The sequence below is a fragment of the Cygnus olor genome, chromosome 1, assembly GCF_009769625.2.
Source record: "Cygnus olor isolate bCygOlo1 chromosome 1, bCygOlo1.pri.v2, whole genome shotgun sequence".
Taxonomy (NCBI): domain Eukaryota; kingdom Metazoa; phylum Chordata; class Aves; order Anseriformes; family Anatidae; genus Cygnus; species Cygnus olor.
The window spans coordinates 75,152,035-75,165,678 of NC_049169.1; the positions used below are offsets into that span (position 1 = coordinate 75,152,035).

Below are 13,644 nucleotides of genomic sequence, written 5' to 3' on the forward strand. Positions count from 1 at the left end.
GTTGAAGAGAAAGTCTAGTTAATCAGTGTTTGTCTGGCTATTATCCTCTCAAAGGATGTCACAGTCTCTCACTGATCTTTATTTTTCAGAGGATTACCAACAACTAATAGAAGATATTGTTCGAGATGGACGATTATATGCATCAGAAAATCATCAAGAAATTCTAAAGGTACAAAAATTCTGCTTTAGTTGAGGCTAGCCAAGGATTCATTTTACTAAATACTTTCCCAAGATAGCTCTCACTACCCTGGTAGGATCATAATATTTAAAGCCTACATGTGACCCCAAATGAAATTCTCTCTCTTCTGAGGTTTATGCTGGTATTTGTAGTAACAAAATCAGTAGCTCAGCTGGGCTGAACTCATCTACGTCCTCTGCTGAATCAGGATCTAAATGAAACATATGCTAACATGATTGTATGTTAGAATAATTACTCAAGAATAAAAAACCTATTATCTGAAGAGTCTTCTTCAGCCTCAGTCTAAAATTCGTTTAAATGAGTCATTAAGTTAGAATTTCCTGTGCATTAAAAAATGTATCTACCTAAACTTTTGTCCTGCCTTCACAAGGTACAGCCATAATGTAGCATTGCAGGCTGTCCATAAAATGATTTTCAAAAAATATAAGCAACAAATTGGAGAGAATTGTGGGGAAAGGCTGCTGGGCTGCCACCTATAACAACTAGTTAATGAAAACTTTTTTTTTTCTAAAAAAAAGGAAGAAACAGAAGGCCAAATTCAGCCTGCTGAACGTGTAGTTTAGAAGGAGAGGAGCTGATTAACAGCCAGCTCTCCTGGCCATCCCTGCTCCAACCCTGCAAATACTCACTGACTAGAGTTTTGAGGTCACTCAGGTTTCAACTCCTGTGCTGAGAGACTCAGGCACAGGCTCAGCTGATTCTCTGAATCAAGGTTTTACCAAAGTGCAGGAGAAGGTCTTTAAAGAGATAAATGTTGCTGGAGACCAGCCTTCTCTTACCCTCATGGAGGGAAGGCCCTGAACAACAGCATTAAAGAGGCTGGAAGGGCAGCCAGAGGTAGCTTGCAGTACTAATGCCAATCTTCTACAGCTGGTTTGTGGTTAACCCAGCTGCTACCCGCTCAATTCCGTACCTTCCAGGAACACTAACTGGAAAAAAAATTAAAAAAAGGCACAGTAGACAGATTCATCAGTGTAAAATTCCACACAACATTAAGTAGTTTCCTTATATTGCTTTACCCAGAGTCAAGTTTTGCAAAAAGAAAAAAAAAAAAAAGATTGTTGTTCATTAATTTTAAAAGACGTGCAGAAAAAAAATCCAAACAGTATTTTTATCTAATATATATGCTGTCTCGTAGGACAAGAAACTGATTAAAGCTCTCTTTGATGTACTGGCACATCCACAAAACTATTTCAAGTACACAGCACAAGAGTCAAAAGAGATGTTTCCAAGATCATTTATAAAGCTACTGCGATCAAAAGTTTCCAGATTTCTACGACCATACAAATAGTGGTATTCAGTTTGGGGTTATTTTGCATTCTTGTTGAATATTGTCTCTCCTCCATAGTAGAAACATTTGGTAATTTGAAGGCTCTTTTTTGCAGTCTTTATTTTCAGTTGTATATTGAAGAATACCTACAATGTTTTATAATCATTAACAGCCAATGTTCTAAATGGAATTTTTACTACAAAAAAAAAATGTGGATCCCTGAGCGCATCTAAGTTGAAGATAAAATTTGTGTCTGCACTAGTGTATCTTCAGTTTCCATTCAAAACTACATTATGTAGAAAATATTCTTTCTATTTTTTTATTTTTCATTCAAAAGTAGTTTTCTGCAAAGCAAATAAGGCATCTATTCAAATCTGATTAAACTACCTGCCGATAAGTTCTGTTGTAGAAAGGAGTATGTAGTATAAATAATACTTGGATTTTGAATTGCACTTGAAGTTTATATTTGAATCTTTAGAAGAAAACAAAACAATCTAAATTTCATTATTTCTCATTTGTGGCTTAGTGGAACCTCTGTCCAAGTAGAAATCAAAAGGGAAGGAAAAAAGAAAAAAAAAAAAGAAACATGTTTAGTTTTGTTTTATGAATTAAGTACGATTGAGTCCCATATCCTAACGTTTTTGTCTGTACTCTTCTAAACTTTTTCAGAGGTTTTCCAGCTGTCTGCAATAGCGTTGAAATGGATTGAGCTAATGAATTCTATACAACAGTCGGTCCCTTTGGAGGCAGTTAAAATAGGATAGATGAGAAATGAACAACAGCAACAAAAGTAGTGTTCTGTTTTTCTTTCCCTTAATAGAGCATCTAATTAAGTACAATATATAAACATATAAATATATAGTTCTATTTGTGGGTACATTAGTAATGTTATCTTTAGTTACTGTAAATATTATTCATGCTTAAATCTTTACTCCCACACACACTATTTACTCGTATCTATCTGTAACTTTGCTTAGACGATTAAATGACTTCTCCAAGTGCTTGTCACTTCTGTTAACACCAAACTGAAGCCTTTTAGAGTTTTATAACACAGGATAATGGTTTACTTTGGGGCATTCTCTTTTAACGTATTATTCCAAGAAAATTAACATCTGTTTAGACGCAACTGCTGTGCAGTAAAGGGTCAGTTATTACCTCTTTCTTCGGCACCCCTCATACCCAGAGGAGCAGAGTTACCCCTGAGGACAGCATACCTGCGAGGAGCTTACTAAGGAGGAAATGTCAGATCTGCCAGCTCAAAAATGCTGGAACATACCTCTGCCGCAGGCCCAAGCTCCAAGGGGGCAGTGGGGGGACAAAGTTTTGAACCCCAGTTAGATGAGTTGGAGGTCAGGCCCTGCAGGCATCAGAGACCCAACGCTCCCTTTTATCACAAATTTGCAGCCACAGTCCTCGGCAAACATGAGGACTGTACAGTCTGCAAGATAGCATTAGCCTTGTGGTCAGGCCTTCCTCACAGAGTGACAGGTGCCTGGGGGCTAAGACGATGATAAATCCTGTTTCCTCCTGTTTCCTGACACAGAAGCTAATTTCAGTGGGGGAGTAGCCTCTTTATCTTCAAGTCCCTTCCTCTTTTGTATAATTTTCTTTTCTGATCCTACAAGTTTATGACATGCATAAATTAACTATCATGCCAACATCCTTTCAGAAAAAGACTATTATAACTGTTGTTTGTTTTTTTTTTTATCTCTACCCTGTCATTTAAATTACCCTTGGATGCTCTCAAAGACATACATTAAGTGTTGTTACGGTTAACTTTTGTCTTCGAGCAAGTGCTGTTTAAGTTTACAAAGTTGTTTTCTGTTGGCTACAACTGGTTGAATACGCCATTTCTAAGAGATACCTTAAATACTTTGTTGATTTTTTCTACTTGGCCATCTTGTATTTTTGCTTGCCTTCTTTCCTTTTCTGTTGAAGAAGATTTTTTTTTCTTTTCTGTGCCTAAATGGTTTCAAATTAGTCTAGCAACTCAGTTTTTTCACTTGTGGATCTGCAGTCTTTGAAGAGCTTTGCCTTTAATCTCTATATATTTATATATTAACCCTTGCTTCCAAACGTAACAGCTCCATACAGATTATGTTTTAAAGGCTGTTAAGCTTTCTCTTTAGATCAGGGCTGAAAGTAACTGCCCTGAAAGGTCCATAAACCACTGGCAGCACTGTGACATTTTCCAGGTTCTTAGCTGCATGAGAAGTCCAGTGCCACACAGCAACTACAACACAGGCTTGTCCTGGTTGTGGCCACTGTTACTGGGACCTTGGTACAGCTGTGAGAGGTGAATATAGAAAGAACTAGCCTTGTTTTGTTCTGATACAACTCACCCTCAATTACAACCACATTGGACAAAAACTCTGTTTTGTCTAATTCATTCTGACAGACAACTTCAGATGTGTGTGTTAGCCCATGCTCCCTGGAGCCACATGAGGGCATGGACTCCACAGTCAGGACAGAGCACTCAGTGACTTCTGTAGCAAATGCAGAATTTGTGTTGCTGAGAACAGTGAAAGAGACTAATTTAGCCTTCAAAATTATACAGTTAAATGCTTCTGAATACATAGGAGTTTCACGAGCCACTGCATGCAGCTTAGCATAGAAATGCCACTGAATATGCAAATTTCTTGTGAAAAAAATACTGGCAAGTGGTATATAGGATCTTCTGAACCAATTTCAGCTGATTTTTATGACAGCACATAATTTTTACATGAGCTCTGAAAGTAAAAAATGCTTTGACAAACCTTATCCAAGAACATCTTAACAGTTTCAGAAGGACATAAGGATTTTTCATACTAGATTTACAGTTACAGAAATTGGCATTCACCAAAGAGAAGGTGAGCTGAGCTCTTCATTTGTTAACGTAGCATAGGGTGTTTTTACTGTAAGAAGTTAGAGAGCATATTGTTACTGTATTATAACAGCATAACAACAAGGAATGTCATTTTCTATGGAAAAGATTTAGATAAATTTAGAAATCAGAAAACATACAAGGTGAAATACTGCCTTCTTTAAGAAAACTAGCTTCATGAAATGAATTGACATATGGCAGAAATTTTTGGCTTTTACCCTAGATGTGAAATAGTGCATTTAAGCATATTCAATAAATACCTCCCTCTATCTATTGTTGCAGAATTTCACATTGTGTCCAGAATAGGTTCAACAACACATTTGTGTTACTCTGGGAAGGCTGAAGGGGTGTCCATTGGTGATCACCCAATTCTGCATCACAAACAAGCCAAGCTTTTTATTTTCAATTTGCAAATGCCTATATCCTTAAAAGCTGCACCTGTAGCACTTAACATTTTAAATCTCTCCTCCTGCTTTAAATACTGCACTTATTCTTAGCAAGGTGGTGGTGAATCATCCCTAAGCATTCTCATGTGCCACCAAATAACAGCCTGCACACCTGCTGCAATCCAGGAGATTGCAACAGTCAGATGTCGCTAATCAAGCCCTAAGCCATGCCGTGAAAGTGCTTGTTAGTGATTGCTGTAAGCAAGGCGCTTGTGTGTGTCACTTGAGTACAGGGACCACTGGGATTCTGTGCTCAGTAGGAGATTGCTGCCTACATCTTACCTGCAGCAGTAAGATTTATACTGCCTGAAGATTTAGGTCCCTGAAACTGGGTTTAAAGCCACTGAAGTCTTCTTTCAGCCCATTTTCCTGCCCTGCCTTCTGGAATGTATTCCATCGTGTATTAGATTTCCATCATGTATTAGATTTTTACCTGATGACTGACTTTTCAAAAGAAAATTATTTCCTTATTGTGCCTCCCCCATACAATAAAGTGAAATCACAGTGTGTTAGACATACTGAAGATTTAGACCAATCCTTCCTATACATCAGCCTCACGTTAGCTTTAAGTAAGCTTACTCTAGTAAGCTAATTTTACCTTAATGTTGTTTTAGACCAACATAAGTAAAGATAGGTTTGGTTGCAGAGCTCTCAGAGTCTGCATTTTGATTTGTCAGATGTTTTTTAAAGAGAACAGCTCATCTGTGGACCTCTGTCTATATGCAGAATGAACAGATGATGCCACATGAACAAGAAACATGCTTATGTGCATTAAACATTCAAATAAGAAAGTCAAACCTCATCCCATTCCCCTTTTGTAAGTGTACAACAATTTCAAATTTCTCAGATCAGTCTTATGTACAAACAACCCAGTTTTAATCTTGTAGATAACATGTTCTAATCTTCAAGAGCAGAAGCAGTGGTATGATTCTGGTCTGTGACAGCACCCGTGTCTGGACTCTAAATACCTTTGAGTGCTCTTAAAAAAATGAAGTTGCAGTGAAATCTTCAATAACTGAATTCAGTGGCAAATTCCTCAGCCACCTCAGGAGTCTCGGTTTCCCCTTTTCTGCATGATGGGAACGAGCAACATGCTGTTACGTGTAACTGTGTCATGATTCCGAGTAGTTGCATTTTTTTCCATAATTTAAAACCACTCTTTGACAGGAATGGTAGTAACTGGAGAGGTTCTATAGACTCTCAATACTTTAAGACGTTAATAAAATAGTTTTCTAGGATGAGAGACTGTTGTAAGCACTTGCAATGAAGAAAAAAAAAATCGTCTCCCTTAAGAATTTATGGAAGAAGGGAAATAAATTTCTGTAAGGTAATATAAACGTATTCCTTGGTATCAGACTTGAATTCAGAGAGAAGTCTTGTGTTTTATTCTAACACTTTTCATCTGAATAGAAACAAAGTGGGAAATAAACTCTTAAAGTAAAAAAAAATAGTTATCAAAGTATCTGAATATATACAATTCCAGTTTATTTCATTTATTTATTGTTTCATCACTAAACTTTTTAATCTATAAAAGTAATATGTAATATACAAGAGTAAAATGTACAGAAGTACCTTTAGATGTAATAATTTAAACCATCTGTATTCAGAAAGGTGAGATAAGTTTAAAGATCTACAAACAACTGCAATTCAACTTCAGCTGAATTTCTAAATATCTAGGAAAAGAAGTGGCTTTGCTTAATTAAACTTTATTTTAATGATTGTGAAAATATCTTTTTTAGTTTGTTTTTATTACTTTTTTAATTAAAATTATTTTGTAAATATTGTTTTCTATGTTTTATACCTTAGAAAGGCCGCTAATTTGCATTGACAGCAGCAGATACTTAACAGATGATTTAAAAGGTACTTATAGGGCACTGGCATGTGGTCAGTAGACAGATACATCCATCCAGACTACTGCTCTTCTTATTTCTGCAGTCTCACTGGCATAATAGAAAGAATTTTCTGGGACAACTTAACCTGCTAATTTTCACAGAACTGACTATCAAGTGTCATTCTGAAGTGCTTACCATTTTCACAGCATATAAAGAATATGTATTTTAAAGTTAGTGCTAGTTCTTACTAGGGTAAGAAACAACACAAAATTCAGAAATAAAAGGGAATTCAAACGATTATCACCAAATATAGCATAAAGACAAGGAAAGGTATGGTATCTCTGTGCTCATAGGTAGCAGCGGAAGTGATAAAATAACATACTGGATGAGATCATAAGCATTTTTTAGGCAAAATTGTCACTGAGATCTATGGGATTTTTACCTACATTAAGTTCACTATGATCACATCCATCATGTATTAAGCAGGAATTTCTGGTAGACTAGATTTTGAGGAAAAATACCTGGATGTGTAATAATGATTTCTGTACCAATTTGCTATGTCTAAATCACTGGTCATGAGTAACGTTTTGAACTAAGCCCTTGTAGATGCTGCTGCGACTTCTAAGCTTTATTATCAATGTAAATTATGTACAAACAGCTATTCCCGTATGAAATGTACCATGGTAGTTTAGAGCAAAGACAGTGAATAACTGTACAAAATTTGATACTTAGAAACTAAAATAGTGATCTAAGCTTTACCAATATTTTAACACTACTGTCAGATTCATAGTAGAAAATGTTGTAAATGTACCTTATAAGAAAATACATTTCCTTTTACCTCTGTATATTAATAGCTTTGTTTTCTATGTCAAAGCTCAAAATGAAGCATGTAATAAAAATTTTGTTAAAATCACTTTCATAATAAACATTAAATGGGAATAGGTATCTTCACCTGCCATTTTATTCATGTATATGTAAGAGGTATACAAGGTATACGTACCACACACCAGTGTAATATAAACAGGAATCAGAAGAGAAATCAACTTTTTGATAACATTTATATATTTCAGTCTAATTTGTATCTTTATGCAACAGAGAGCTTTTTCTTTTTTATCAAACAACTCGAGCACATGAGTGCTGGAACAATGAGTTCCTTCCAAACAGACTTCAAGGAGAGTTGTGCAAAGCAAAAAAAAAATAGAAAAAGTGAAAAGTAAGAGTCTCTGTAGTGACATCAGTAGCTCAGTTAAAATTATTTAAATAATCTTTTGCAGTGCAAGAAGTGCAAAATGTCATTAAGGTGTGCTAGATCAGACAAAAAGCAATTGTCAATTGACTTAATTGCTATTTAATTGTTACTTGTCAATTGAATTAATTGCTATTAAGTCAATTGACAAAAGGTGAGGTTTGTCACTCAGGAGTGCTTGTTAAGAGATTAATGCAGTCTGCAGGGTGAACAAGCAGTACAGCAGCCACCTATTGGGGAACAGTCAGAAGGCCTGGCACAGCAGCATGGTATTCCACTGATACTCTTCTGTAAGTGGTTTATCTCATTAACAGAAAGCATTTATTGTATGATAATACGCTCTGCTGATTTTATATATGTTGTACGTGATATGAATTCTATCAGTATGACTGATGACTATTGGTGTCACTATGACAGTTTTGGAAGGCATAAAAAGAGAGACAGCTACATTCTGACTGGTTGCAAAAATCAATTACCGCCTTTTCGAGCTAATAGCAATCCATTTAGGTAATATTGGCAGTTATCTTAATTACACTCCAAGAAGATACATCATCATTTTTATCAGACTACAGACAGTGCCTCATGATGGAGAACATCAGATGGTGCTCAGCTGTCTTTGTAGCTTCAGAGCTCTGAAGGAGTAATAAGAGAAGTCAGCTCCTATTGAGGACAGAAGAGCTGAAATCAAAAGTTCCTAAAGGTCGTTGCAAGACAAATTAATTTCTGGTAATGAAGTATCTGTGTACAACTACATCAGCCACTGAAACCTCAGCAGTCATGACAATATGCATTTGAGTACAAGATTCTAGTTTACTGAAATAATATTGCCTGGTAAGAATCGCAGTTATGCAAAATCCAGATCTCGCCATGACTTCCCAACAAGCTCACAAAACATCATTTTAACACTTGGCCTGATGAACAGCACTCCTGAGTGACCCAGCAGGTAAGTGAAGGCAGACTTGTCAGAGATTTACTTTCTTCTTTATTCAGCCATCAACCATGACCAATTCCTGATGTTACAGAGGGTGTCTGTCCTGTACAATCATAATAACTGGCAACATGTTGAATGATAAGTGATTTCTTAGTCTCTGCCTCTTTGCATGCTGCAAAGAAGACATCATTATCATTCCCTGTGCATTTTTAGGAGATACTCCCCTGTCAGAGTGCATTTTCTTTCTCCATTTTGTGTAGCCATGCCTGAACTCCTATAGCACATGAAGACAACATGGGCTGCAGTCTACTTTCTCCTGCCTGTAAGCACATCTTACTGTTGCTGCCTAGAACCCTAACAAATTCTCTTCTGTCATTACTAGGCAGGCAACACAAGCATAGATGCTCTTGCTCTAGGTTTTGCTACAAAATGGTTCTATGCTAAAGCATAAATCCAGAGAAAGCACCATAAATGCCCATCTAGCTTTTTATGCCATGTGTTATTTACTTAGGAGTTGGCATTATTATCGCGCACAACTTTTTAATGATCTTTTGAGGAGATCCCTCGCTGAGTAGCTCTGGAGAGCCTCAGCACTGCCCAAGGCGATGAACGTGGGCACCTAGCCCCTCAGCATCCCATACCACTCCAGCACGAAGGTGACACACATACCAACTGCCCCCTCCACTGCGTGCCTGCTGATGCATGGTGTGAGACACGCTGCACTCCACTAACACTTTACATGCAGAGTAACACACAATCCAGCTGGCTTACCTCCAGCTCACTTGCACTCTGTATACAACACTATTCCTAACATACTGGTCATAGTTTTATAAAAGTAATGTGTTAAATGACATGCAACGTGTGCCTCAAGACACAGAAATAAGAAGAGCAGGGACCTGCCTTTCTGAAGATGTCCAAGAAGCTTGAGACAAACTGCAGGCCTGGCTGCGGATGTGCAGCAGCATGTATCAGGACTAAGGGCAGCAAGTCATATTGCTCACAGGTGTGATGTGAGGTACAGATCCTTGGAGCTGCCCAGCAAGCATTTTTTTCATATTGCACCTGCTGTATGAGGGCAGCCTCCCTCCACCACAGTGCTGCTTGAGCAGTGAGAGAGCATCTGTGAAATTAAAACACCTACACTCGCCAGTGCACGTTATGTCAGTGCATTATTTAAATGCAGTAGCCATTTTTTTCATGAGGGACACAAAGAAATAAAGTATTGTTTGTGCCAGACAATTTGTTCTACTTACTACCTTTGAGATATTCATCTTTTGTCAGATCTTTGTAGTGGCCAGGAACTGGGTCTAACCCAACAAAACACATCTGCCTGCAAGCTGCCCTCCATGGCTCTTGTTCTCTGGGGCTTTTTCCAGATTCCACACCCACATCGGCACACCTGCCCCAAGATCAAATTGTAGGTTTCCCTCATCACTTCAGTTCCTGCCTAGGCACACAACAGGACAGTGCAGCCCCACTGTCATGGAGGAGAAGAGACCTGCAGTAGCCAGGGTATGGAAAACAAGTTTTGTGTAGGACCCTTGACAGCTTCCAGACAGATGTTGTGCATCTAACCAAATCCTGGCTGCTTTCTTTTTCTTTCCTCCTCCTTCTCTCAGTTGTTCAGCTTATAGCCATAGTATTTGCAGAAGCCTGTTCTGCAGCTGTACATGCAGCATTTGTGTGCAGTTACATGGCAGGGCATCGCTACAGTTTGAAGCTCTGAGCTGATGACCCCACTGTTGTCTAAGCCTTATGTTGCTCACCACAAAGTCCTGCTCGCAGCTTCACAACTGATTGCTGTCACTACCCCCACACAGGTGTCTTGCCACATGAGCACAAAACACTGTCAGTGCTGTTCTGGGGATTCTTGCAGTTAGAGAGATGCAGTACCTTCCCAAAAATATATGCCTCCACAAAAGCAGGTAGGCAAAAGTTACTAGTAATCAAATCACTGTTATCCTGATGTAGAATAATAAGGTTAGTGTCATTATAACAGCATGTATGAGGTTTTAGGTTCAGATACACAGCTGTGATAGAGTGTTTTCAGCAAATGATGTTCCTCTCATCTAAGTCCCCATCTCAGCTTTCCGTCCTAAAAGTTCTAGTTTTACTGTTGAGAAAGTTGTTTATCTGAAAGCAAATGGTTTCACTGATAACATATTAAGGCATTTATTGTAAAATGCACCAGTAATGTTTTCTCACATTCTTTTTATTTTTATTTTGAGGGTCCCCTCCATCCCTTATATCCTCACCTTCTGAAAAAGGTTTTCGTGACACTGTGTCAAAGATGCATAGTTGTTCTAACCTAAAACAACAGGAAAAGAAAGTGGGGAAAGCATATCAGCCTTTCAGGATCAAATATTCATAAAAAAATGGAAACTGACAGACACAAAACCTTACAAGACTCTAGTCATATTTGCTGGGGGGCAAATGCTGCTTCACATATGCTAACTCATGACTAATTCTTGGCTGCTACAGGGCAGGAACTAAATGAGGTAGTGGTGGGTAAGTCATCGGGACTGCTGTGACCAAAAGGCACAATGGCTGCTTGGGTTGGCCCCCAACAGACAGCGCTGGAAGGCTAGATCCTCTTATTTCACACTGGGGTAGCACAAGTAAGGTCAGCCTTCCCCCCCCTCCTCCGGAAACACCCATATAAAGCACCCATTCAATTCAACAAGCACCTTGCCTGAGTGAAGGCTGCATTGTTCAGGCACCACAAATTAGTCACTATTCCTAAGAAAACAATCAGAATAATATTTGGAGCTAACTTTTTCTTAACAGACACTACCCAGAAATGCCTACTTTCACAACGAGGGGCTGCCAGCAGTATCTCTGGACTACTACCCTGGTATCACAGGTGATCCATGCTATGGAGTAGGAATGTTTGCTCCCAAAAGTCTCACCGTGCAGCCCAGCAGCTGAGGTGGTGTGATGTGAAAGGGGAGAGTGCCAAACACTGATTCCTGCTCCAGGAGATATGCCTGTTGTGGAAAACCAGCAAAAAAGTGGGGTGGGCCGCTGAGTGAAGCAGTCAAACAAGACCTCATTAGATAAAGTCATGAAATAGCCCACTTACTACTGCTTCTGCATCTCAGGGTTTTACCTGCTCTTAATCCCGGTGCTTCTGACTGTGTTTTGTTACTACTTAGATTTCATCAGCAACGTTTTTAGCCTTCCCCCAGATCTGCAAACTCACCCGAACAGCCTGGAACCACAGACAGCTGGCCAGCAGCCAGAACTCCTACCCAAAGTGAGACGGAAGTGCAAACAAGCAGTGAGAAAGCACCTGCCCACACTTGGCGAAAACAAGAATTATGTAAATCTCAGGTTGAAGCAGGATCACATTCCCTTGCCTCTGGACAGGGCATGTTCAGTGTGACTCTACTGAACAAAGAAATGAAAATACATCCTACTTTTCTTACTTGGTTTGTTTAGGGAAAAAGACTGACTGTTTTTCAGGTAATTTTTTAAAAAAGGTTGACTTAACTATAAAAATGATTTTATTTTCTGGGATTTTTCTCATTTTTATAAAGTCACCTGGCAGTAGTAAACAAGCAACTACTTCAAATTAGCAGTAGTAAACATGCACTGCTTGAGATAACATTTGGTGTACTGAGCAAAAGCTATGCAAAAAAAACAAGTCTTGTAACTTGGCATACATGATGTAGGCTCTGTAGAACTGTATGACAGTGTGTGCATACATAATATGCCATCCTGTACTGAGTGTACAGTGGAGCTAGAGGTGAGGGAAGGGTGGCTTTGGGAGCTTTTGTGGTAAGCAAGATCCACGTGAGGACTGGTAAGTGACCTAGTTCCCACATTTTATAGTATCAGTGCAAGATCACCACCACAGACTTTTTTTTTTCTCCAAACCACAATATTAGCAAAAATATCCACAAACTTAGAGAAGCATGGCAGGAATACAGCTACTTTTCAAGCTTCTGTTGTTTAATCAGGTAGGTGTTCCTAGTGACATCCTAGTAAAAGCTTTGTGCTGTGAAAGCATGGGAACACAGAACACAGTGGGGCAGACCATCTCAGGCAAAGAGGAAGATTTGCCTGCATTTACTATTCAGATATCCAACCTGGGTATTATGCTAGATCCTCAGCTGCAGAACGGTGGTGTATCGTTACAGTATGCAGGCATCAATTTTCATCTCTTTATACCCTCTGTGCCTGACCAAGCTGTCACAACTCTAACATACAGACCTGCCTCCTGATAGCTCTTTCATCATGTGGAGAGAGGGACTGCTGTGCTGGGTAGTTATTTGACAGAGAACATCAGTCCAGCTACACAAGATGGGCAAAGAGGAATTTCTTCAATGTGCTGTTGACATTCATTCTCTTATGATTGATCCCCATGAATCTGGGTCTTTCTTGACCAGCTCCTGGCCCTACATTCCTACTTCTAGCTCCTGCCTTTCATTTGCAGGGCTGTAGGGCACCCCTCCCAGTGCTGCCAGCAGGAACAGCGCTGAAATCAGACCCTGACTCAGTTTGAGGGTGGGCTGGCAGGAAAAGCCACTTGCACAGTCCTGGAGCAGACAGCCCAGCAAGAAGACAATGCAGGCGTTCTCAGCAGCAGCTCTTGGCTAGCCAGAGCAGCAGGCACAGCGTGACCCAGCACCACCAGCCTGTGCACAGAGTGGCCACAAGTATCGATGCCGTGCTTCTGCAGCTTTGCAGCCACACCTGAGCATAGGCCCGAGCTACCAGCACAGCCCTGGGAGACTCAAGTCAAACAGGTGGTGGCTATTCCCTGTTAAATCCGAGGGAAAAAAAAAAAAAAAAGATTTTCTCAGAAACTTCTTCCAAACAACCCAACAGGGCAAGCCACCTCCCTCTTTTCCT

The 13,644-nt window shown here is 39.3% G+C and overlaps 1 protein-coding gene across 11 annotated transcripts in view; it reads left to right on the top strand.

Moving 5' to 3' along the window:
- SCUBE1 (signal peptide, CUB domain and EGF like domain containing 1) overlaps positions 1–7,549 on the top strand; it is a 215,800-nt gene extending 208,251 nt beyond the window's left edge. For all 11 annotated transcript variants that reach the window (XM_040545047.1, XM_040545042.1, XM_040545046.1 and 8 more), the window contains 2 exons: positions 90–169; positions 1,338–7,549. In XM_040545047.1, coding sequence (XP_040400981.1) covers positions 90–169; positions 1,338–1,490 — 233 coding nt within the window. In that variant the 3' untranslated portion in view covers positions 1,491–7,549. The remainder of the gene's footprint in view (positions 1–89; positions 170–1,337) is intronic.
- The last annotated feature ends 6,095 nt before the right edge of the window (positions 7,550–13,644 follow it).